Source organism: Vespa velutina, chromosome 2 (assembly GCF_912470025.1).
Source record: "Vespa velutina chromosome 2, iVesVel2.1, whole genome shotgun sequence".
Lineage (NCBI taxonomy): Eukaryota > Metazoa > Arthropoda > Insecta > Hymenoptera > Vespidae > Vespa > Vespa velutina.
In genome coordinates, this window is record NC_062189.1 from 19,166,402 (window position 1) to 19,191,946 (window position 25,545).

At 29.5% G+C, this 25,545-nt stretch overlaps 4 protein-coding genes across 9 annotated transcripts in view; 1 reads left to right on the forward strand and 3 right to left on the reverse strand.

Moving 5' to 3' along the window:
* The window catches only part of LOC124957776 (tetraspanin-1), a 30,617-nt gene extending 15,456 nt beyond the window's left edge, over positions 1-15,161 (reverse strand). For all 5 annotated transcript variants that reach the window (XR_007103734.1, XM_047515078.1, XM_047515075.1 and 2 more), the window contains exon 1: positions 14,789-15,161. The gene's annotated coding sequence lies outside the window, so the exon portion shown is untranslated. The remainder of the gene's footprint in view (positions 1-14,788) is intronic.
* Positions 15,162-15,448: 287 nt separating this feature from the next.
* Positions 15,449-20,530, reverse strand: LOC124957775 (zinc finger protein 800). 2 transcript variants are annotated; one of them, XM_047515074.1, is made up of 9 exons: positions 20,393-20,530; positions 19,273-19,623; positions 18,882-19,190; positions 18,502-18,679; positions 18,270-18,410; positions 18,025-18,182; positions 17,728-17,914; positions 17,365-17,646; positions 15,449-17,063 (listed from the first exon to the last, which is right to left on the reverse strand). In XM_047515074.1, exons 2-9 carry the CDS (start codon positions 19,618-19,620, stop codon positions 15,859-15,861), a joined length of 2,808 nt encoding a protein of 935 aa, XP_047371030.1. In that variant the 5' UTR covers positions 19,621-19,623; positions 20,393-20,530; the 3' UTR covers positions 15,449-15,858. The 2 variants fall into 2 exon arrangements, with proteins under 2 accessions (XP_047371030.1, XP_047371029.1); XM_047515073.1 differs by having other exon boundaries at positions 17,365-17,914.
* On the forward strand, positions 20,410-22,466 carry LOC124957777 (ubiquinol-cytochrome-c reductase complex assembly factor 1). Its single transcript, XM_047515081.1, has 6 exons — positions 20,410-20,681; positions 20,875-21,090; positions 21,262-21,334; positions 21,503-21,669; positions 21,895-22,089; positions 22,289-22,466. The coding sequence occupies exons 1-6, from the start codon at positions 20,649-20,651 to the stop codon at positions 22,385-22,387; spliced, it is 783 nt and encodes a 260-aa protein (XP_047371037.1). The 5' UTR covers positions 20,410-20,648; the 3' UTR covers positions 22,388-22,466.
* A 38-nt stretch (positions 22,467-22,504) lies between these two features.
* On the reverse strand, positions 22,505-25,474 carry LOC124946805 (sphingomyelin phosphodiesterase 1-like). Its single transcript, XM_047488074.1, has 8 exons — positions 25,201-25,474; positions 24,681-24,991; positions 24,163-24,549; positions 23,892-24,064; positions 23,604-23,804; positions 23,176-23,527; positions 22,904-23,094; positions 22,505-22,810 (listed from the first exon to the last, which is right to left on the reverse strand). Exons 1-8 carry the CDS (start codon positions 25,271-25,273, stop codon positions 22,711-22,713), a joined length of 1,788 nt encoding a protein of 595 aa, XP_047344030.1. The 5' UTR covers positions 25,274-25,474; the 3' UTR covers positions 22,505-22,710.
* Positions 25,475-25,545: the final 71 nt, after the last annotated feature.

Consider the following 25,545-nt stretch of genomic DNA (forward strand, 5'->3'; position numbering starts at 1 on the left):
TGATTAGATCATGGGAAATAATTAAGATTAAGATCTTGTATGAAAAACAAAACTGATCATCTTGCTCGTTGATACGTATCTAATATACATAAATCATTGTTATGTATAATAAATAAATTATATACAGATAATATTATGTATATATATATATATATATATATATATATATATATAATACGACAATTATTATATAATTTATAATTATAATATTATTTATATATATTATATATATATATATAATACAATAATTATGTTATAATTTATAATTATAATATTATACATACTAAATAATGAATAACACAGTATTACAAATTATTGCATTATTATAACATATCGTGTTATTATTATAACATAAACACATATTGAAATAATAATAACGCTGATAAATTGTCAAACGCATTGGCGAATAGATGAACAATAATTATAAAATACGAAAAGAACATATATATATATATATATATATATATATATATATATATACGATGTATGAAACAATAATGTAATCAAATATTGATTTCCAAAGAGCGTAATAGTACGCGACGGTGATGTCGCTAATAGTAATCAGATAATATAAATGAGTATAGGAACACCGTAAAAGTGCGAACAACATGTCTTAGTATGCTCCTACGTCGAGACCTTGAATATATCTGACATAAGTTTCCTGTAATAAACTTCGTCTAAGAAGCGTCGATGCCTGTTGCTGTTATATCCTCTCTTCTATGATCGAAGAGATATATTGAAATTAAAATCATTCGTTTCATTGTTGATAATTGCATTCGGTTTGCAATCTCCTGACGTCATTTTTTTCTTTCTTTGTTTCTTTCTTTCTTTTTTTTTTTTTTTCATTATCATTATTAAACGATTATCAATCTGACATGTTCGTACTAACGATCGTTAGGTGCGAGTGCATATATTTACTTCGTTTGATTTTCGAAAGATTAATCCTACGAAAGAAATAAGGAATGTTATATCGATTATAATTTTATTAAGATGGAAAATATTATTACAAGTTAATTTTCATCAAGCGATTATAAAAAAGGTGATACGAATGTTTTTAATTTTTCTTCGAGAATGTTGGAAATATCAAAGAGAAAGAGAGAGAGAGAGAAAGAGAGAGAGAAAGACGTTAGATAATTTAATGTTATAAATTCGGATTATGATCTGTAATAACATTTTTAAATACAGCATCGAAACGTCACCCTGCAACACGTTTGGCAACTTTCAACAAAGTTTACGCAATAAGCTACTACACGACTTTTGACTCGAACCTGTTCATACGCTTTAAAGAAATATGAAGTTTTACAAGAGTTATCGAACATAATATTATACACACACATACATAGTGGAAGAAAGAGAGAGAGAGAGAGAGAACAAGAGAGAGAAATAGGTATATGTACGAAGATAAAAATAAAAAAGTTAAAAATATAAAAAGAAAGTATGCGCGTGGTCAATTTGAAAGAAGTCATTGATTTCAATCCCTTTCTCTTTTTCCATCGAAGAAGAAAAAGAGAAAGAAAACTGAAGAAGAAGATGAAGAAGAAAAATAGAAAAATAGAAAAAGAAATAGGAAAAAAAAGAAAAGAAAAAATAGAAAATGATTTAACGCCATGATATATCCATAATCGCGCGAATTTCACCGAGCTCCTAGATAATTCACAATTCTCCTTTGGTCTATTCTCCTCGGAGCAATTTACTTTCATAGTATATATATTTTTATATTCTTAATAATTCGATTGCAATGAACGTAGAAAATGATTTCGACATTGAATGACAGACAGGTCTCCAAGTAATATCCATTTAGAATCGTAAAATGAATTTATCCAATGGATTTATATTACGAACGATTCAGGAAAGATATATAGGATAGTACACTTTCTAGACATTCATTAAATGATTCACCGAGAGAATCAAACCGATAGGACCACCACGTCCTAAGATATGTTACGTTAAAAGCGCATCTAGTAATGAAACCAAGAGAGAATAAGAGAATAGAAAGAGAGAAAGAGAAAGAGAGAAAGGGATGGAGAAATGCAAGGCAAAGAAGAGCCGCAGGAAAACCTCGATTAGACGACCTAGTATCGGATATCCAGCTCACGGTTCTCATTACTCTACCAAGAATCCATCTGGCTCTACTACGACATCCCTGCAGCAGCCGCAACAACAGCAGCAGCAAGAGCAGAGAATCGACATGGACTACTACTACCGGCTGGCTGGCTATCTGAAATATTCTACTCCGTTCTCGGAGCAGTCAGGCCACGATCGTTAACCGAGCGAACGCGACCCGTTTCGGGAACCCGTTCCGTTCAACAACGGATCGTGGGGCTCGATCGAACCAATCTCACGTGAGCCGAATCTCTCTCTCTCTCTCTTTCTCTTTCTCTCTCTAACTCTATCCTCCCTTTTTCCCTCTCCTTCTCACTCCCATTCTCTCTCTCTCTCTCTCTCTCTCTCTCTCTCTATCTATCTCTATCTCTCTTTTTAAAGTTTTATCTAACGCTTCGTTGAACCTTTAGATCAGTTGGACCTAATCGTTGAACGTTGAAAAAGTCAATACCGATAATACCTCAACCAATTCTCTTCTATCTTTTCAACTCCAAATAGTCTATATACATACATAACCTATACACAGATAAGCCATTCTTCGAGCATATAAAAAGAGTCAGCGGTGCATTGAAAATCAGATCACCGATGACGATGCCCGCTGCCGGACGGGAGTTGGGGTCACCGGGTCGATCTAGCTAGTTTCATCTCCCCTTCCTCGTTCATTTTTCATTGATCTTGATTGCTGGGTACCATTAGCCAGGGAGAAAAGCAAACTAACATTTATATTTATATATATATATATATATATATATATATATATATATATATATATATAACGAATAAATAACTATATAATTTTATTCTCATTCGAGAAGCCGTGTCTACTTTGAACATTTATCCTTTTAACGTGACGTACATATATGTATAGCCACTTTATAAAAGTGAAAGTTATATGAAAGCCTGGCTATGAAAGTTACACGATCACGACACATTCACCCACGATATTTTCGATAAGTAGTAGAAGATGCCGCATATCGATTGTATCGATAATGTACAAAATATATGATATATCAAAGATTCTCCATTCGGGTTTTAAACAAAAATGATCGAGGACAGTTCGTAACGACAGATATAAACTATTGAATTATTTTATTAAGAAAAATCATCGCAAATTTATATTATTGACGTAATAATAAATTAGAAGAATGATCAGATAGACTACTGCTGGATAGAAATCGAGAAAAAAATTCTTTCGAAGGTTTAGAAAACTTCTTAAAATAGTTCACATTATTCACAAAGGAAAATAATTCCAGCTGTTCATTCTACTTAAACTCTATCCAAAAACGAGAAGAACTTCTTTCTTTCGCGATTTAAATAGTACGAATTATTATCATTGATTATCGAACGGTATTATTAATATTTTTTATATACGATCGATCGTATCTATTACTATTAGATCAGCTGTATCAAGTGTATCAGTTTTATATAAATTTTTCATTTTCTTTTTTTTTTCTTTTCTTTTTTCCCTTAGAATCTGATCACATTTCTTGAACCGCTTTCGTAAACAGAGACGTATAATATTAATAAAAATTAATGAAGCAAGGTATCGATACGAAAAAGATTTTACATTATTTTTCTTTCGTTGTAATTTGTGAAGAAACAAATGGAAAAAAAAAGAAAGAAAGAAAAGAAGAAAAAAAAAAAAAAAGAAAAAGGAAAGAAGATCAGATACTAAATATTTCATATCCTGTTGTTCTTTTCCGGATTTCACCAATGTGACGGAAACCAATCGTTCATCCGTGTCATTACGTGACTCTAATAGTTAAGAATACCTACATCTTATCCAGTGGGTCAACTTTAATTAGGACGGCATAAAAAGAGAATGTAAAATTCAAGTTTGAAAAATTTCCAATTCCTTCGATCGCATCTACATACATATTATGAACCGTTTAATTGGAGAGTTATATAATTAAAAAAAAAAAAAAAAAAAAAAAAAAAAAAAAAAGAATGAAAAAAAAGTTAATTATCGGATAATGAAAGGAACGAGACAAAAGTTCTGTAAAATGCAATAATATCAAAAAATGTTAACATACCACTTATTATCATGTAACCTATTTTAAAAAGTATAACTTCAAATAAGGCTGCTATTTATTGGATTAATATTTTTAAACATTTGATCGGTATTTTAAATAAATGATCATTCACTGAACATTTATTTTATAAGATACAATTAATTAATAAAAATAAACATTTATTGAATAAAATATTCAATATAAATAAATATTAAGAATAGTAATGTCGTTTTCACTCGAATATCAAAAGATACATAATTATTTTATTCAATCTTCTCTTCAACTTACATTCATCTTTTCCAACGAACTTCTCGAAGGGATAGTTCTTACTTGTCGAAGGCTATTTAACGAGAAACTAATGAAACTAGATTTTCCATTATGTTTTAATTACAAAACCAAATGAAAATTAAGCTTACGAGATGCGATATTAAATAAGTAAAAAATTTACGTATACTAATTTTACATGAAATCAATCGAATATTTGTTCTTCCAAAAATAGAAGAATAAATATATAAATAAATAAATAAATAAATAAATAAATAAACAAAATACTGGCTTATGCGTGGACGAAGTGAAAAGACAAAAAAATAAGAGAGAGAGAAAGAGAGAGAGAGAAAAAGAAAAAAAAAAAATTCGAAGAAGGGACGTCGCAAATGATAGGGTTTCCCTTGACGAGAATTTAGTAACTTTGAGGGATCGAACGTTGACCCTTCTCGGATGAACCTGACGCCTTTGATGTTGAACCCTTTTTGGTAGAAGCAGCTCTCGCAACACGATCAAAAGAACTTTGATTTTGATTAAAGACCCTAGCCTTCTTGTGTGTTCTCGATGTAAAAACGAAAGAGAAAAAATCTTTCTAACTTTTAATCAAATAATCGAATTTTATCCTATTCTTACTGTTACAAAAAAAAAAAAAAAAAGGCAAAAGAAAAAAAAAAGGATAAGCAATATCCGAAAGAACAGAACAAAATAAAATAAAATAAAACAAAACAAAACAAAACAAAATAAAAATAAAAATAAAATAAAATAGATAAAAACAATTAGACGACGTTTTATAATTGCCCTGTCCTATTATTTATTAAATCTACTAGAATCTATGGAGAAAGTGATTCCAAGTGTTTAGAACTCTTTTAGTTATCTTATTATAGTATGTAGACATATATACATATGTATATCGGTTGCAAGCAACGAGTAAACTCGATAAAGGTACAACACGTCCTTGGTCTTTAACCAGTCAATGGTCTCATCGTACGTTACGTAATAATACACGTGCGTTCGTTCACATGTAAGTTTTTGAATGAACATAGTCTCCGAATGATCTATAAACACATCCCATATTAATAACAACTTGTTAAAAAACTACGAGACGACGTACTCTCGTGTTATTATTTATCGTCGTTGTAAAAAGATAAGCTAAGAAGTGTTTTATTATGCTCGAAAATATTCTATCACATAGTAATAAAACTGATGAAATCTATATTAATATAATCAAAGATATTTATAGGAATATATCAATTTATAATACGATATTTATCACATTAATATGATATGTCATTTTAACGGCACTAACGAGAATATTAATAATCAACCTGTTATTATTCTTACGATGTAAATATCATATATCTTCATATATCTATCTATCTATCTGTCTATATATAGATATATAACTGTGATCGTTTTTATGGAAATAAAGCAATAAGAAAATGTTGCATGAATGTGTATGTATATATATATATATATAGTATGTATGGAAATTTGTTACCCAGTATATATCAAAGTTTGATATTTGATATATATCAGAATCTGATACACAATATACATCAAAATTTGATATACGGTATATACCAAATTTTGATATTCGGTATATATCAAAATCTGAAACACAGTATACAGCAAAATTCGATATACGGTATATATCAAAGTTTAATATTTGGTATATGATATATATCACACATATAATTTTTATATATACATATATATATATATATACATGTACATATAATTTTAATAATTATATATACTCTATACTCTTTGAAAGTACTATTGCATAATTATAAAAATTTATTGATATATGTCCTAAGACTTATGCGTCACCGTTACAATCGCATATATCTTTGACGTATAAAGTATACCGTTGTTACAGGTGGTTCTGCCCGTGAAACCGTGTCGAAAAACATATTACCTACTAATTCGTTACACAACTCGACACTGTTTCCTTAAAGAAATCTAGCTATACATGTCTAGAGTCAACAAACTCTAACACCGAATAAAAAAAACTTTTTATATGTTTGCGAGCACCTATACATAACTATGTAAACGTTCGATGATTTCTTATTCACATATCGACTCGATAAATCTTTTTATTTACAAATAAGAGACCGCTGTGGCCTTATACCAAAGAACTTTCGATTATTATTCGCTCGCATACGTATATACGTGGCTTGAATTTACCTGAATAAAGGATAAAGATAGAAAAAAAAAGAAAAAAAAAAAAAAGGAAAAAAAAAGAAAAAAGGAAAGAAAGAAAAAGAAAAATAAAAGATCTAGAGGATCTAAAGAATTATAATGAAACTTCCGTCGCGCTAAAGCTCAACGAGACGGAAATCACGAGCAGAGCTCACGCCACCAAACTTATTCATTTTCTCTTAAAGAGAGAGAGACTTTCTCTTCGTACGTTCGACGTTCCAGAACGAGAAAGGACGACGTCCCTCTTTCACGTTATACACACATATATATATATATATATATATATATATATATATATATATATATTCTCTTCTTTTCGACGAGGAGATCACGTTATCGCGCCAAATTTCCCCTACTTCGAAAGTAACGGAGAATGAGCCTCGAAAACGAGTTGTGTCTCTTTCCCTTTCCTCAAACGACAACGACGACGACGACGAGGACGAGGACGACGACGATAGTTGCCAACAGGTGTGTCCCATTATCGTAAAAATCACATTTCGTCTTATACTCATTCCATACAAAGTCTCATTTTCCATTGAACAGATTCGAACTCGCTTTCATATTGTGATCGATCGATTTTCTTTTTTTCTTCCTTTCTTTCTTTTTTTTTTTTTTTCTTTTTTGTTTTTTAACATATGGCTCGCATTGCACGTTTTTTATTATAACTCGTGTAAAAAGTTATACAATATAAAAAAAGAAGAAATGATATATATATATATATATAACATATAGTTATCATTTTCTATGATGTCTCTATATTCTGCAAATTGTTCTACACCATCGCGTTATAAGAATCTCTGGAATTTCGTAGGCAGAAGTTTTCTAAACATACATAATGTGTACATGTAAATATATATATATATATATATATATATATATATATATATATATATATATATAAAACATATACATATATGTTATTAAATAGAATTTTTCATCGAGTTAAATGCACCTACTCTTGCGTATGTGTTATACATAGAACAAGCCGCTCTCTCATGCGTGGCATAAGAACGAACATAGACGTCTAAAGACCCTTGGCTGGTTGGCTCTACTCATTACTCTTTGTAAAGAGAGAGAGAGAGAGAGAGAGAGAGAGAGAGAGAGAGAGAGAGAGAGCTTGAGTTAAAATTTAGGATGAGAGAGTGAGAAAATTCATGAAGTTAACCCTTGTCACGGGGTTAACATCAGCAGGTAAAACTCGAGTGTTATTACATCGTGAATTCGCCGTAAAAAACGTAGTAAAAACTGGAGGAAAGAGATAAAGATAAAGATGAAGAAAATTGTGAGAACGCAGATAGATAAATAGATCATCGTGTCTCATCCATGGTATCGAAGATCATTTTTCTCCTTTTCTCGATCGTATTATTAGGTTTTTATCTTTCTTTTTTCTTTTATCTTTTTCTTCTTTTTTTTCTTTTTTTTTTTTCTCCTTTTTATTTGTTCAAGTTGATCGATGCCATTGTGCACGAGCCAATTTGCTATCCTCTCGCGTTCCCGCGATGATCGTTCGCGAATGGGACCTCTCGTTGATCGGCTCGTTTCCCCTCGAAAATGATCTTTGCGAGATGATAAATAAAAGAGAGAAAGTGAGTTAATACGTCGAAGAAATGTAGTTGAAAATAATGGACGACGATAAAGACGGTCGACTTCGTGTATCGTTAGAGCGTTAACGATTAGGTGGGAGAGGGAGGGAGGGAAGGAATAAAGAAGGTGGAGAGAGAGAGAAGATGGCTTTATATCCCTACAGTGTATGTTTATATGGAAGAGTAGTAAGTTGTTGAGAGATGGGAGAGGGGAAAAACTCGTACGCCTCGCACATGCCAAGTTATGGCATTCGTTCTCACAAGACAATGGCATTAAACAGATATCATGGTCTATAATTAATAAAACTTACTATGCGAATTTGCTCCTCTCCCCCTTCTTAATCCTTGCATAATATGTTTGTCATCGCGTGTGTTGCATAGCGAATCGACGAAAAAGAAAAAAAAAAACAATAACAACAATGACAATAACAATAATAAGAAAAACAAAACAAAATGAAAGAAAAGAAAAGAAAAGAAAAAAAGTAATCTCTCATTTTGATCGCTATTACAATTTTATATAGTAAACGTGATCTCTCGCGATATCGTAAGAATGAACAAGGAGGTAAGATATTATAACATATGTCAAACGGGATTCACGTGTTATCTGATTTCTCATGTGATCAGGGAAAGCTTCAGGTAAAATTTCTTCGAAGAAAAAAGATCCTCTGGCATCCCCTATCTTTTAAGTTAAACGATGGATATATACTTTCGTGTGCCAAGATAATAAGGATGCGGCTCTGAACAAATACAAGTCCATGTAAGCAGGTGCAATGGGAGCGATGAAAATAAGAGAAAAAGAAAAGAGAAAAAAGAAAAAAGGAATAAAAAAAAGGAAATAAGTCTTACGGGAGATGCCCGAGGCAATGCCTGCCTGCCTGCCTGCCTGCCTGCCTGCCTGCCTGCTGCTGACTACTGACTGCAGCAGCAGTAGGAATGTGGTCGTGATGCAGATGTCGGGATAAGAGAAGTCGGCCTCTTTTTTTTTCCTTTTCTTTTCTTTTTTCTTTTATGATCGAGAGCAAGAGAGAGAGAGAGAGAGAGAGGAAGACAAATGGAAGACGAAGTGCAATGCAAAGAAAACAGGACGTCTCTCGGGATGTCTCTCTCTCTCTCTCTCTCTCTCTCTCTCTCTCTCTCTCTCTCTCTCTTTCCTTTCCTCCTTTAAAACGATTAAGAAGTCCATTCGAATTGGAAGTAGTATACTTCCGTTTATTCGAGTTACCTAAACGGGCTAAACAAGCGGACAGCCGAGTGTAAGGTGACCGAGAATAAGTAAACGTAGATGTAAACGTAGAAGTAGAAGGAGAAGCTTCTCGAGCGAAAGCAGATCTCGCGCTGGGGCACGCATTTAACCATAAAGAAGAAGAGGATCGAGAAAAAGGCCGCGGATTTGCAAACTTCCTATATACGCGATACTCATGAGAATACGAGCTGACGAGTTTCCGTGTGTGTCGAAGCATCGAAAAGACTTCTTTCGATGAAAACGTAGGGATCTTATTCCGAAGAAATATTTGTTCCTGTTTATGAACGTGAATCATAGCCTTGTAATATCCGAACTGATGAAGATAGAATTACTTATCGCTTAAAAATAGAAACTACGGAGGAAACATTAGATCGGAGGTGGCACGTCCAAAGGAATGTTCGACTTCTCTTACTCTTTTTTTTCTTTCTCTCTTTCTTTTCTTTTTTTTTTTTTTGGATTTTTGGTTTCTTTTTTATGTATATATATATATATATTTATTTATTTTTTTTTTTTTTTTTTTTTTTAATTCCTTTTTTTTTCTACATTGTAGTATGGGGATCTTCGTCGCGCCTCATTTAACGGGACTTTCCCATCGGCCTTCTCTTCTTCGGCCCATGCAGTCGTACCGATCATTCCAATCCCCCTTTCACGAGTTACGCCTGGTAAAAGAGAAAGAGGATAGAGAGTATTCCTTCTAATCTCTACCTCTATCTCTATCTTTCTATTTTTCCCCTTTCTCTATGTCTATAGCTCCTTATTATAGTAGAACCGCAGGTTTAAGTGGAAACGGACGACGAGTGACTTTCTAAAAGCGAAGAACAATGTTCCTCCTTTCGATTAGTGTTTACCAGTCGATCGATAATGCCTGAACACGATTGCTCGTAAATATTCCAACTATTCAATTTCGATTATCGATAGTCAGACGAGACGGACGCATCGACGTCCTCCTAATCATACCTAAATAAGAAAAAAGAAAAAAAGAAAAAAAAAGAAATAAAGAAAGAAAGAAGGTGTAGGATATGAATATCGTGACTTTCATCGTCGTGTTTCTATTAATTTTCAAAGGGTCTAGTGTGATAGGGGTGCCAATAAAGGAAGAAGAGAAAGTGGAAGAAGAAAAAGAAGAAAAAAAAGAAGAAAGAAAAGAAAAAGAAAGAGAGAAAGAAATAGAAAAAGCAATTCTCCTCTTTGCGTTTGCGCCGAACACGAAGAGAAACATTTTGCTTTTGTCCCTTGGCTCGGTTAAATCTTCTTCAAGAGTAAAGAACGAGAAACGTTTCCATGAGCGTATATAATAGCTTACTGCTTCAGCCATTGCGCGTGCATCCGCGCACGTGCGAGCCAGAATTTACAGGGGAGCTTAGAGTTCATTCACACAACAGACAGAAACGTCGATCTCTTTTCGATAAATGGATCCTGAAATATTGTTGGTATAGCAAAAATTAAATGCTTTTCTCGTTAGTTAAAAAAAAAAAATAAAAAAAAAAAGATGAAACAAAAGAATTTGTTTTAAATTTAGAAAAAAAAAAAAAAAACACAAATAATAATAATAATAATAATTCCAAGTACTGTGACTTAACAATCAGCTGCTTATCGCACGCAAGGAAAAACAGAAAACAAAGGAAAAAAAAGAAAAAATAGAAAATACAATAGTAAAGAGTTATTATGCACGATAAGTCATCTCTTTGGAGAAAGGAAAGTAAGTAACTCGTGTGATGTGAACAGGCGTTTCCATAACGACAATATGTACGCTATGCGCTCTGTACGATGCCATTGCCCCCGTGTATTACGTGTCCTACCACATATGTCCGTGAACATTCAGAAACTATGGGGGTTGGCTTGTGTCAGTTCTATTAGGGTGAACTGGACATTGGAAGACAGACTCTGTTCGATGGATTTTCGCACCCCATGCCACTAGTGAAAGGGTATTTCAATGTCGTATTATTTACAGAAATATGGAAAATGGAAAAAAGAAAAAGAAAACAAACAAAATAACGAGCAGGTACTTTTCAACGACATTGAATGACATGTGTTCGAATATATTGGATCTTTTTTTCACTAATTGAAATGATATTTCAAAAGGAAAAGAAAAAAAAAAAAGTTTCAAATAAACGTCATCACAGATACGTCAATGAGATAAAATCATAAACGCGATACGATCAAAGCTACGTTACATATGTAATAGAAAGTTTCGTATATATTTGTGCAGCGAGTCTTATTATCATATATATATATATATATATATATATACGTATATATAATTGCACTAGCGTGATTGTAATAGAACACTGGAAAGCAGTATAATACGATATTTACAAGGGATTAGATCGATCGAAAGAGAATGCTGCATGTAGTTGGGTGCACGAGACTCAAACATGCAAAGCTATTTGACTACTACCTTCAAGTTTACGACGATCAGATGAACCTAGACCTTATCTCCAGCCGGTCTAGTACTTCGAAATTAATGTACACCCATTATATTCTCTCTACGTAGATATTTCTATAAATATTTATATTCTCTTCTTCGAAGGATATAATATCTATTGGTTTACCTATACGCATTATAAATAAAATAATATCATTATTTATGATACGGTGGTAGAATATGAAAAAAAAAAAAAAAAAAAAAATTTAAACAACATTCTCACCGTTATCATCTATGCAATCATCACGTGAAACAACATCTCGTCGAATATAATTTCCATCAGGACAAATAAGATTTGTCATTAAATCTCCCGACGTATGGCGTTACTACAACATTTCACTATCCTAGATTTCCAATAATTTCATATTTACCAGAGAAAATCTCTCATAACGTATACTTTACTCACTGTAAAAGAAAAGAAAAGAAAAAAAAAAAAAAAAAAACTTATTGTAAAAAGTGTTTTCTAATAGTAAGACTCGTCAGTTATACGATAATATTTGGGTTTGACGTTATTTCGTAAGACACGTGCCATAAATCAACGATGAATATATTCCGTAAGAAAAAAATAAATCGATATTGCGTGTTATCTCGTATATTCACAAAAAGAAAAAAAAATATTCTCACGTAAAAAACGAAAAAACGAAACAAAATGAAAGAGAGAGAGAGAGAGAGAGAGAGAGAGAGAGAGAGAGAGAGAGAGAGAGAGAGAGAGAGAGAGAGAGAGAGAGAGAGAGAGAGAGAGAGAGAGAGAGAGAGAGAAAGAAACGAAGAATTTAACGATTTAAGTCTAATAACAATTTCCTTTAATACAACTAATTTATCCATAAAAATAATAATATTAATATAACCTACATGAGAGAGAGAGAGAGAAAGAGAGAGAGAAAAGAGGAGAGGACAAATCGTGTGATGAGTAAATGAGCCTACTTATTACGGTCGCGTTCAGGCAACGTTTTAAACCATGTAGCTAAGCTACATTTACTTGAAGTGGTCAGCTAAAAAATATAAACCGTTCTTTTTAAAATGGTCGCTGGCACATGATTACATACATTTACTAATTCGACATTAATACACAGCAATATAATACTTGTTAGACGTAGTAACTATGCCATCCGTATAGAAATTCGATTTATACGAAAATATTTTCGAACGTGATTACAATTCCTTTTTTTTTTCTTTTTTTTCCGCAAAATCTATTTTCAAGTTAAAAATAAACGAAATCAATTTTATTCGTTTTAATGAATGTCACGAATTCCCAAAAAAAAAAAAAAAAAAAAAAAAAAAAAAAAAAAGTAAAAAGAAAAAAAGCATGTCGTACCATTAAACATTTAGCTATAAAAACGTGTAAAAATTTCAAAGATACATAAGATTTACTAATCTATAAATGCAACAAGTTAACCGCACTGTTGATACCGCAATCATGTCTCGACCTTTCTTCATTCGTTAAGCCTTAAAAGAGAACGCCTTCCGCGTCGCGTGTTAGTTACAATTCTGATGTATGAGAAACAGGTTGCATCGTAGATCGTATTGTAAGGGCCATATCGAATGCTAATACGACCATATATGTATTGTAATTGCGAAATAATTTTTTATTATCTACTTCCTCCGTTCCCCTATCCATCAAAAATATAATAACTAGAACTGGCTTATATATATATGTGTGAAATCTTAAAAACAACGTACATGATACATATTTAAATTGAATACAACGTTTTTAATTCTAAATTTTTTGCAAAGTATTAAAAATAATTAATCGAATTCAAAGATATGTCATACGCCGCGATAATTTTGAATAACAAGATGTATTCTCGTCCGACATGGGCAAAAAAAAAAATAAATCAATAAATGGCATTCTATGAAATATGTATTAATTAAATCCTTTAAACGGATTATAATTGATTTTCGTAGATTTTCTATCTCTTCGGATAAAATCCACTTTCCAATCGTGTAAAAAGATAGGTTAACGCATACCTATGCCTATACGGTATTTCATTTGTCAAGGACGTAGAGAATGCTTACTTATATAAAATTCATTTTGTCCTAACGAAAAAGATTTTCCTTTGGACGATCTCTTGGAAATAAGATAATAATATTATTTAAAAAATATTTATTTCAATGTTTACAAAAAAAAAAAAAAAAAAAAAAAATCAAAAGAAGAAAAATAATAAATAAAGAAGATTCAAATGTAGCTTAACGTTCGTAAACATTCTCCCGCCTTTTTTGCCGTATCAATATAACTACGTGAACGTTGAACATGTTATTCTCAATCACTTCTCAACGGATCGATGTGTGTACATACATATAATATCGTTTCTTGTAATTAAAGTCAAACAAGAAAAAAAAACCCATACACACACACACACACACACACACACAGATACAAAAGAAAGCGTACGACATCGCCCAAAATGGAATGACGCCGTTGTTCGCATCTTGAATCACAGTACCGTAACTATTTATTTTGTTTCCGAACCAAACTACACGTACACTAGCACGAAATAATCTCCATTTCGTAATCATACATCTTTCAATTTTCCGATGATAATGTTATAACTAATATCTCTGAATAATCTCTGAATTATAAGTTAACGAACAATAAAGTGATCTTCGATAATTCTAATAAACGCTCGAATTATGGACGTTTGTTGATATAAACAGGATGCCCAACGAATTGTTTCGTTGTATGAATTTCTTTCATCTGAATCTAACGAATTAACGAAAGTTTTTTGTACAACTTGATGTTTGATAATTTTGACGTTAAAATAAATCGTATTTTTCGATGATAGGAAAGAAGAAGAAGAAAAAAAAAAAAGAAAAAAGAACATTAGCTTAGAGCAATCGACGAATGCTTTTAACATAGAGCGTTCATTTTTCGGACAATAAATTAATGAATAGAGAGTACAATCGAAAAATAACTTATGTATATATAATAAAAGAAAAAAGAATAGTCTATACTCACGTTAAGAAAGTAGAGAGAGAAAGAGAGAGGGAATGAGAGAGAGAGAGAGAGAGAGAGAGAGAAAGAGTGAAAGAGAAAGAGAGACGTAAAAATCTACGAGGTTTGGTCCAGCTCTTTCTCGATGTGTCCTCTGCGTTCTTTCTTACACCAATCACGATAATACCACTTGTCGTATACACTATCGATACACTATCGCTATTTTCGATGATTATTCACTTAAAAATATCACGGACGTATATGATTTGCAAGCGGCATTTATGCCGCGTTTGGTACTACACTATAACCCCGCGCGTAAATATCGTTTAATATGTCCGAAAATTCAATCCGCGTTCGGCGCCGTTCGTCGCGCATTTGTGCCAATCCGCCGACCGGCAAGCATTCCCCTTTACGACGCGAGCCGCTATCCCTTCTACTTGCGTCTTCGACCAATCAGAAAACTCGTCACGTTACCGTTATGCGCAGCCGTGAATGCGCACGCATTCTCGCGGACTTCTTCGCCGGGAATTAAAAACTTTGTCTTGTTAGATTTAAAATTTAATGAAAATAAATATCAGAAAATATTGTATACATGTAAGCGCATGTGTGTATATATATATATATATATATATATATATATATATATATATTTAAAAAATCAATAATAAGAACTATATATTATTTATAACATAAATTTATTTTCTTTTACATTTGTACGTAATCTTTGATGCTATATTTGAAGTATGAATATACTTTACATATTTTATTATTTAGTTTGTTTAGTATGTTTCCAAAATTTAAAGTTGCTTTCACTAAATGTAATTTTATACAATATTGCTAATTGCCACACATTATTTAATGTTATATGTTGATACTTACAATAATTAAACATAAAACAGTACTTTTTGCAATGCTTGTGCTATTTTGCATATGTCGCTATGTGCCAAATTTATCTGTTATTTCTTATAAGTTAATATTTGAATGTTAATAAATTTAATATACTTTGATAAATTACGAAAATATGATATAATTTTAAATTAAAATATGATATCGATGAAATTCATTTAAATGTGTGAAAACATTCAAATTTATTTTTATTTTTCTTCCATTATTGTGATTCCATCTTGCTGTGTAATATGTGGCACACGTGAAATTTTCATTGTAGTAGATTTAGAATTTGCTGATTTTGTTTTAATCTCTGATCTATCTGCGTTATTATCTTGTTCGAATGGTACTACCAGTGGCACAATAGAATCTTTTGATGATAATTGTTCTACTGGAATGTCTGAATTTTCTTCTCCATTGTTTAAACGAAGGAAAGATTTTTTATTTAATGTTTTATACGACGTCCCCTTAGAAATTACAGTTTCTTTGCGAAAAGCCGCTTCCTTTAGATCATAAATGAAATCTTTATTCACTGGTTTTACACGATTACGTATAGGACGTTGGGGTTTTAAACTACCTGATGATATTGAAGAATTAGAATCATTCCAATCTTTAGTTTCACAGTCTGTTTTACTTTCATTGCTATCAGTTTTTTTATCAGAGTTTGTATCATTTGTAAAGCTTGATGTTTCTGATTCCAGCTGTTTTGAGGAACATTCATCAGGCGTGCCAAAAATGACCTCCATAACCATTCTTTTAAGATCAGGATCACTGTCCAGCGTTCGGGTATGATTGTTTTCACTGTTTTTACTAAAGTTCGAAGTGTTGTTGTTTTCATTGTTGATTGTAATAGAAACGCTATCATCTTTATCACTGGAGCAAGGTACTTCTTTAGTACTAGCTTTTATATTGTCAACATTTGTATTTACTACATTCTTATGATTTTTATCCACAGTCACATTCTTTGTTTTAGAGCGATCTAAAGAGTTGGAAGAACTAACTGATTTAAATTCATTTACATTTTCTTCCATATTAGTTACATCAATGACAATATCTTCATTGCATGTATACTGATTCTGTGGTATTTCTACAACCATATCTGTTATAACTGTACGATTATTTTGAGCGTTATGCATTTTATTACAATGAGCAACACAGTCATATTTTACAAAGCATTTAAAGTTACATAGCTTGCAACGATATCGATTCCAACCAATATGAATGGCCATATGTCTACGTAAATTCGTCATTGATGTAAATTTCCTTTTACATGGAAGGCACTGTAACTTTCGAAGATTTGCTATGGTAGCTATTTTATTTTCCATTATTGTTGTTTGATCAAGTTGGTTTCTTACATCAGTAGATGAATTCAAAGTTGAGCTAATATTATTACTTGAATTATTCGAATTTGTTCCTATAATAATACATATTATATATATATATATATATATATATATATATATATATATATATATATATATAATATTAAGTGGACTGGAAAGTAATGTCGCTTTCTTAAATTAAATTCAAACGAATAAATTTTTAACAAGTTTTTATTTTTAATCACAATCAAATATCGACATGCACAGACACGATATTACTTTCCGGTCCACCTAATATATATTTAATAAATAATTAAATAATTTACATAAATATTCTATAGTAAGCTTAAAGTTCATACACATAAATTTATAGATACAAAAAAATATACTCACCTATAATATCATTTAATACCTTCAACTGATTATCTATCACTACTTTCCTTTTTTTACTTCCATTCTTTAGAGCAACTGTTTCAGATGTATATACAATTTCAGGATTATCCAAAGTATTATTGGACGGAGATGAATCTTTGTTTATGTTTTTATTAAATGATTCTTGATTTTGGGAAACATTTATTTGTGATGATACACTAACTATATCAGTACTTTCACTATCATTAGAGTGCTCATTGCCAATCATATCCCAGTCTGCATCTGTTAGGGTAGTTATGTTTTCTACACGAATAGATGTTTCATTTAATTCTGTTATATCAGGAGAATTTTCTGCAATGACCGGGACGATAAATATGGTATTACTGTTCGTCGTTGTTTCTGGAGAACCTTTTGGAGTTTTCTTTTCTTTAATTATAGTTTCGTTATATGCAGCAATTCGCCTTTGACAATGTTGCGAATGCGAAAATAAAGCAGCTTTCCTATCAAATTTTTTGCCACATCCGCCGCATCTTTGAATCTCTGAATCGGTTTCCAAATGATTCATCCATTCCTAAAATATAATATTCCAGTAAATATAAAAATCTGAAGACTCAAATATTTTCATAAATATTTAGATAAAAAGAACATTAAATATAAATACTAGATTATAAAATTACGTACGCGAGTTTCATTGGATCCGTTTAAGTCTATAACTTCAATAGGTTTGCTAACTGCATTATCTTGCTCTGTATCATCTGCGTGTGTTATTTCCTTACGAAATGCTTTCTCTTGAATCTGTATTCTCAACTTTCGTACTTGTTCATTTGACATTCTGTGAACTGCAAAAAATATTTACACGTGCAGTTTATTAATTATTAATTTACAAGAAAAAGTAAAACACTACAAATATATTATGTTTTAAATACTTTTAAAGAGATGGCGATATACACTCCATGTATTCACAAATGTACTCGGACAGCAAGGACATGGATAACATATACGATGAGATGTATGTAATGTTTTCATATGAAATGTTAAGGTCTTTTTGGTGGAAAACTTCGCATTGCCTACATATAATTGTACATATATTAATATCTGATAAATACAATTTAATTAAGCAAAAATACAAATGATTTAATAAGTAAAAAATTTACCCACATATAGAACAAATCAAATTTGTAGTAGACAGTTGGTCAATGCCAAATTCGTTATATTCTTCATTTGCCAAAGATGGAATCAAATGATTATCTTCGTATACATCCTTTTTTTCTAAAAGTTGTCCATTGGGTCCTAATATTCCAATATTTTGATTTAGCATAGTTTGTAAGTTTACTGTCTAAAAATGAAAACTATTAGTGATAACAGTATTATAATTTAATACAAATATAAAGTCACATTAGGCATATATTTATATAAACTCTTTCTCTTATTATAGTGTGTAGAATCCACACCTGATGTATTTCCCATATAAGCAAGAAGAAAGTAAATTATTATTAATAATACAAAGTATATTTAATTATGGCTAAATTAAACCTTACCTTTGTTTCATTTAAATCATTTTGATAAACAATGGAAATTTCTGGTTTATCAATTTCATATTGTGCGTTAACTTTATTTGAATACAGGATGTTAGAGTTGTCATAATTCTTATTAAGTTTCATTTCTTGTAAATTATAATTATCACATAATCTTTGCTTTCTTTGAAGCATATCTATTATAGTAGTAAGATCTTTTTTCTGTTCTTCTTTATTTGCTTGACTTCTAAGAATTCTATCGTTATTACAATTTTCTTTCACTACCTCCTGTTCCGGTATATGTAAACGTATAAACGAACCTTTGGTATATGCCTATAAGTTTTATCGGATATTGACATTGACTTTATTAGTTAAATTACTAGTAAACAGAAAGATATATCACTAATGCACTAACCTCATCATCATTGGTGAGGGTATTTTTATTTAAAGTGATATTAAATTTTTCTTTACAGTATACTCTTTTGTGAGAAATGAAATTAACAAGGCTTCTAAATAAACTACGACAAACACGGCACTCATACACAATATCGCATTCATAAGCTAAAATTGCTTTAACCTCATCACTACCGCTTTCAAGAAGTTTGCTAACTTGTGACAATCTTGAGACACTTATATCAATTGGTTTTCTTAAAGCTGATAAATCCGGTGTAATCACATTACTTGTTTCTTTTGTACCAAATTTAATTTTTCCAAATTTCGTACTATTTTTTTTATTTTTAGACTTTGCTTTCATTGACTTCATTTCCTGAAAATAAATGAAATTGAATTATTAAAATGAGGCTTTACAACGATAAAAGTTAATGCTCATATTAATGGAAAAAAAAGAAAAAAAAAAAAGAAAAAAAAAAAAAAAAAGAAAGAAAAGAAATATTTTTATTCCAATTGATGTGCTCCAAAAGTTTATAGAAAAAAGAACAATATATTTCTAATTTTTAAATAAAGTTTGCAAATAATAATATATAATCTTATACAAATATCTATCAGTATTTGAATTTAATATATTTATTTAATATAATAAGCTACTAAGAAATATGTGATTTATATTTATTATTCCAATATGAGCTTAGAATAATATATAAATTTCTTTTAAGTATATTCTAATTCAGATAAATCCTATTATAGATAAAATTTAATGATAAATTTAATTCATACATGTTTATAATGACATATTATAATTTATAATATATTTTTACAACTTAAATGCATTAAAATTTGTTATATATTATAAATATTTAGTCAATGATATTTAAAGAATACAAAGCATATCAAAAATGCATATTGTAAATGTTATCTAATTAAAACATCACATATAATTACATTTTTATTGAATTATATTTCTGCGATTAATTATTAAGTACAAAAAAAAAAAGACGAGAAAATACGATAGTCTTTCATTGATATAAGGATGAAGAAGAATAGCTAATGTGTACTGTCTCTCCTGCATTTTACAACAAGAAAATCAATTTCCATTCAATGATTTCCGTTTTGTTTAGTCAAAGAAGAAGCATATTTACCTGTGTTGAGGATTAACAACCGGCTCCGTGCGAAAATAGCAAAGAAATTATATCTAAATGTGGTCTCACGATCTGTGGATTCGATCATCGGGTGACCTCCATTTTCAGTAGAAGTTCTTGTGTTCACCGTTTGGCAAAACTTTTACGAGCAGCACTTTAGTCATACGTACGTACAAATTCTACGAGTTTGATTATTTTTCAATGACAAAACGAATAAAACATTTTAAAGATTTTTCATTTAAATAAATAAAATAAAATGCAACATAGTAGGGCGTTTTCGTCTATAAAGGTGAGTTATTATTTATTATCAATAGATTCCAATCTAATCCCAATAGAGTTTATAATTTTTATTTATGGAATTTATAGTAAGTTTTTTTTACATTATATGAGTATTTTAAATTACATCATGCCAGTTATACGTATGTGTGTATATACATAAATATGTATAAATATATAATTATATTAACAAAACAAATGATTAGTGCATAGTACCTCTACTGACAAATAGAAAGTATATACAATGTGATAATATTAAACTTTGGAATCATGGATCATTTGCACGCACATTGCAATGGTCTGCAACTAGAATTATTCATACAACGACTACTGTTAAAACTTCTGCCATTGAAAAAGTGAAATCAAATAGTACGTTCAAATGGATATTAGAAAAATTAAAATTCATTGATTTTGAAGGAGCTGTAAGTAACATTATTCATTAGTAACATTAATATATTTTAATTCCTATAAATTTAATATCTTATACAGAGATTTATAACATTTATAAAATTGTAGTATATTAAAATTATGATTATTACAGAAAGATTATTTACTATTAAATTTATGTGAATTGTAAATTTTACTATTCCTAGAAAATAAAAACACATGCCTACTCAGAATATGAATATATTGTAGATAAAATTGATTATTCTACATTTTATAAAGGTATGTTTATTATTTTTAATTATTGACATACATACATGTACATATATACATATACATATATATATATATATATATGTGTGCATATATGTAATAAATATATATAATTTTGCATAAACATCCAAGATCTTTTAACAATTGTGTATGACTAATCTGTTATTTGTTAAACAGATTTTAACATGGCTGATACATTTTTTTCATGGTTCTTAATAACAGAATTACATGTATGGATGTTGATGGTACGTCTTATGGCAGAAGGAAAATATGGTAAACTAGCTAGAAATGCCTTAGTAGAAGCAATGTGGGATGATATAGAAATAAGATCAAAAATGTTAGAAGTAAGTGTATATGCACATATTCCTTTTATCATTTATATATTTCGAAACAATAAATTCCTTCTATAAAGATTTAATCTATATAAAAACTAGATCTAATCTAGTTTTTATGTCAAAAACATTTGAATTGTATAATATTAATATTTTTGCTCAATTATTATTTGATTTGTAAAATATGATTTGCAATATGTATTTTAAATTGATTATTCAAACATATTCTATTCTTAGAAAATTAATCCAAGTATCAGAAAAGAACAAAAGGTAGAATTATCATACCAATTCAATGCAGCTATACTTGCTTATGATGAAGGTTTAATGTCTGATGACAAAGTACTAGCACGCGCATTATGGGAAACATTTTTCAATTTAGAATGCAATAATCCAGAGGTTATAGAAAAACTATTAATTTATGTTAGGAAACAGGTAAATTTTCTATTTAAAATTCTTTCTTCTTATTTCAATTAACAGAAAATATAATGATTTATTTAATATAGTGAAAAAGTTCGATTAAATTTATTTAAAAATTATTAAGTAGTATTTGAAAATGAAGATTTTTTTATCATTTTATAATGATATTCTAATTATATAAATTAAATGACACTATCATTTATTTATTTTACAGATTAATCTCTTAGACAAAATATCATCACAAAAGATATTACGACACCCACAGATAAAATGGTTAGAACTAAAAAATATAAATATAAATAATAGTTTGTAAATATGTAAATATACAATAAAAAAAAATTCACAGAGAGATTGTATGTAATTATATGTATAGTATTATATGAGATTTTTCAAATTAAATGATTATAAATTCATAATGTAATAGGAATAATATTTATTTTTATTATAATCAATTAAATTTAACAAATAATATATAATGAAATTCTTCCTAATCATTACAAAATAAATGGCACCTAATATATGTGTATATATATCATGGAATATAATTAAGATATATCATTAATCTACTTTGCAAAGATGAATAAGCATCAGCAATAAAGTCCTCATAATTTAATATTATAACTCAAGTTATAATAATTAATGTGGTACAGTAACAATAATACCATTCATATATTGTTCTTTGCACTTTAAATCACAGCTTTTTTGCAAAGCTGGAGCAGCATGTTTGAAAAAATTCCTGAAAAAAAAAAGTACATTGAATATTAAAGAGATTAAAAAAAGAAGAATTATTAAATATTGATCATTGTGCTATGCTATTTTGTAGACTTACTTATAATATCGATCTAAGGTATCCATATTATTTTTCATATCTACAAGCCAATTATTTAAAGAATTTAATGACAAATCTGTAAGATTATATTCATTCTTAAACGAATACGATCTGTACCATTGTGGCCATTGTGTTGGATGTTCATTTGCTGCTGTTATATTATACATCCAATTGTCAAAATCTTCAACCATCTGTGAACATGAAATAATTTACAAATATTAATATAAATTATATACTATAATTATTTTATCTTTCTAAATAGATAAACTTACGAGAGTATTATTATCAATGGTATACAGTTTATAATTTGGATTCAAATATTCATAAGTTGTAAAGCTACCTCCATTCCATGCTATATGACTAACATTTTTTGCATCTTTATCTTTGTAAATAACACGTAATTCGTCATTATGTGTATGACCATTGAATTGAGCAACAATAATGTGAGAAAATTTGTTAATAATTTTAATATATTCCCTTTTCCATATATGTTGACAATCTTTATCACCAGGTGGAATATGACTTAAAATATGTACAAGTTCTTTATTTTTTTGAGCTTGTGTAAGTGTTTCCACTAACCAATTTAATTGTCCATTAGGATCTTGGTGTTGATATAATAACCACCTAAAAAAATAATTTCTTGTATTAGCAAAAGAATTTTTTTTTTTCTTTTTTTTTTTCTTTTTTTTTTTTTACGCACCAATTATAACAGTAACAAATATTACTATTCAGAGCTATGATTCTAAATCCTTTTCTAGGTGATAATGTATAAAATCCACCTTGTAAGATAGTAGCACGGGTAGATTCTGGTAGCCAACCAAGATTGATCCATAAATCTGCCAATAAATTATACAGCCAATATGTACTTAAATTATCATCTGTTATACTTTGAGGTGCATATCTGTAAAAAGAAATGTTTATTTTTTACATTTTTCTTTCATGATTTGTTATTAAATTTAAAATAATATCAATAATATAAATAGCTCACTGATTCATAGGATGTGATTCATGATTACCGAGTACAGGATAAACTGGTATATTCTTAAAATATTTATAAATCTCAATGTAGCTTTTATAAAGATTTTGTGTATTTCCTTCCATTGAAGTTTCCCAAGCACTATGATTTATTACATCTCCAGTAAAGTAAATATAATTAATATTCTGAAAATAATAATCTTTTCAGCAATGATTTATATAGAATTTAAGTATATAGTATATTTAAATTGTTTTCATCAGGATATACTTTCATCTAATCATACCTGATGTGTTACTTTAATATGAGCCAACATATCTACTACTGAATGCCATGGACTATCGCATTTATTATAATCTCCCCAATAACCAGCTATTTTATTACTTGAGTTTGTAATATTCTGTCCTTTGCGACAACAGATAGGTTCATTACAGTATGAATTGCCATATGGCTCGTATTTAGGATCATAATGGATATCAGTTATTTGTATGATTTTAATTGTATCATTACTTTTTTTCATCAAAGGCATTTCTTCAATAGATATATGATCAAGGGGAACTGTCCACTCATACTTTTTAGTATTAAAAGGGCAAGATTTAGATTCCAAAACAATTCCACAAATATCAGATGCTTTTATATTTGGTTTTGAGTCTATTATATAAAGAATTATTGGCTATAAAAAAATAAATAATCTGATATTATATTATATATATATATATATATATATATATATATATATCAAATGTAAATATAATTACAAGTATTGATATTTATCTTGTAAAATGTAACAAGGCGTGCACATACCAGATTCAATTTGATGACACCAGTACAAACTTCCTCAGTTTGAAAATTCAGTAATACACATAATTTAATTATCTTCTTTGCAATATCATTTTCAGACATGCCTTGTTGTCGGAATGTAATAAAAGTTTTAAGAAATGATTTGCATATAGTACAAATACCTATACTATTTAAGTCAGTGAAAGTTCTCCAATTGGTAAATTGTAATTCATTTGGCAGAGTTAAAAGTTTAATTAATTCTTGAAATACTTCTGTCTCTTCCCCTGAGTTTACCCATTTAGTAATTTCATCCACCACTGATGTAACATTGATATCTATCATTTTTAATAAGATATTTAAAAAATGACAAATTTTTTACATATACGTAATTTTTTTACTTGTATGTATGTATGTATATAACTAGAATTTCAATTAATATTATATCAAATAATTCTATATAGAAAATATTAAATAGCAGTAGTTGGGAGATTAATATGTATCATTAAAAAGTATACAAAAATATATTAATTTGAATTTATATTACCTTGTATACCATTATTGAAACCACTTACAAGTGAGAATATAGAAAAAATAAATAATATGGTGTTAAATCGCATATTGATCTATTTTAAACAGTTTAATTTAAAAGAGTGTTACAGTTATTCGTATAATAACAGAAATGGTTCATCAAATAATCTGGTATTAACTTATCATCCCTACCCTTTTGTAACATGATCTTATACGTGGCATATTTCAGAAGTAGATACATGATAAGTTGTTTTTTTAAATACAATCAAAAAAAGTACTTGAGTTTAATCTTTCCACTTATATTGAAATTGATCCTATTCGAAATTAAATTAACATGTCGAAATAATTCGCTACAATTGCC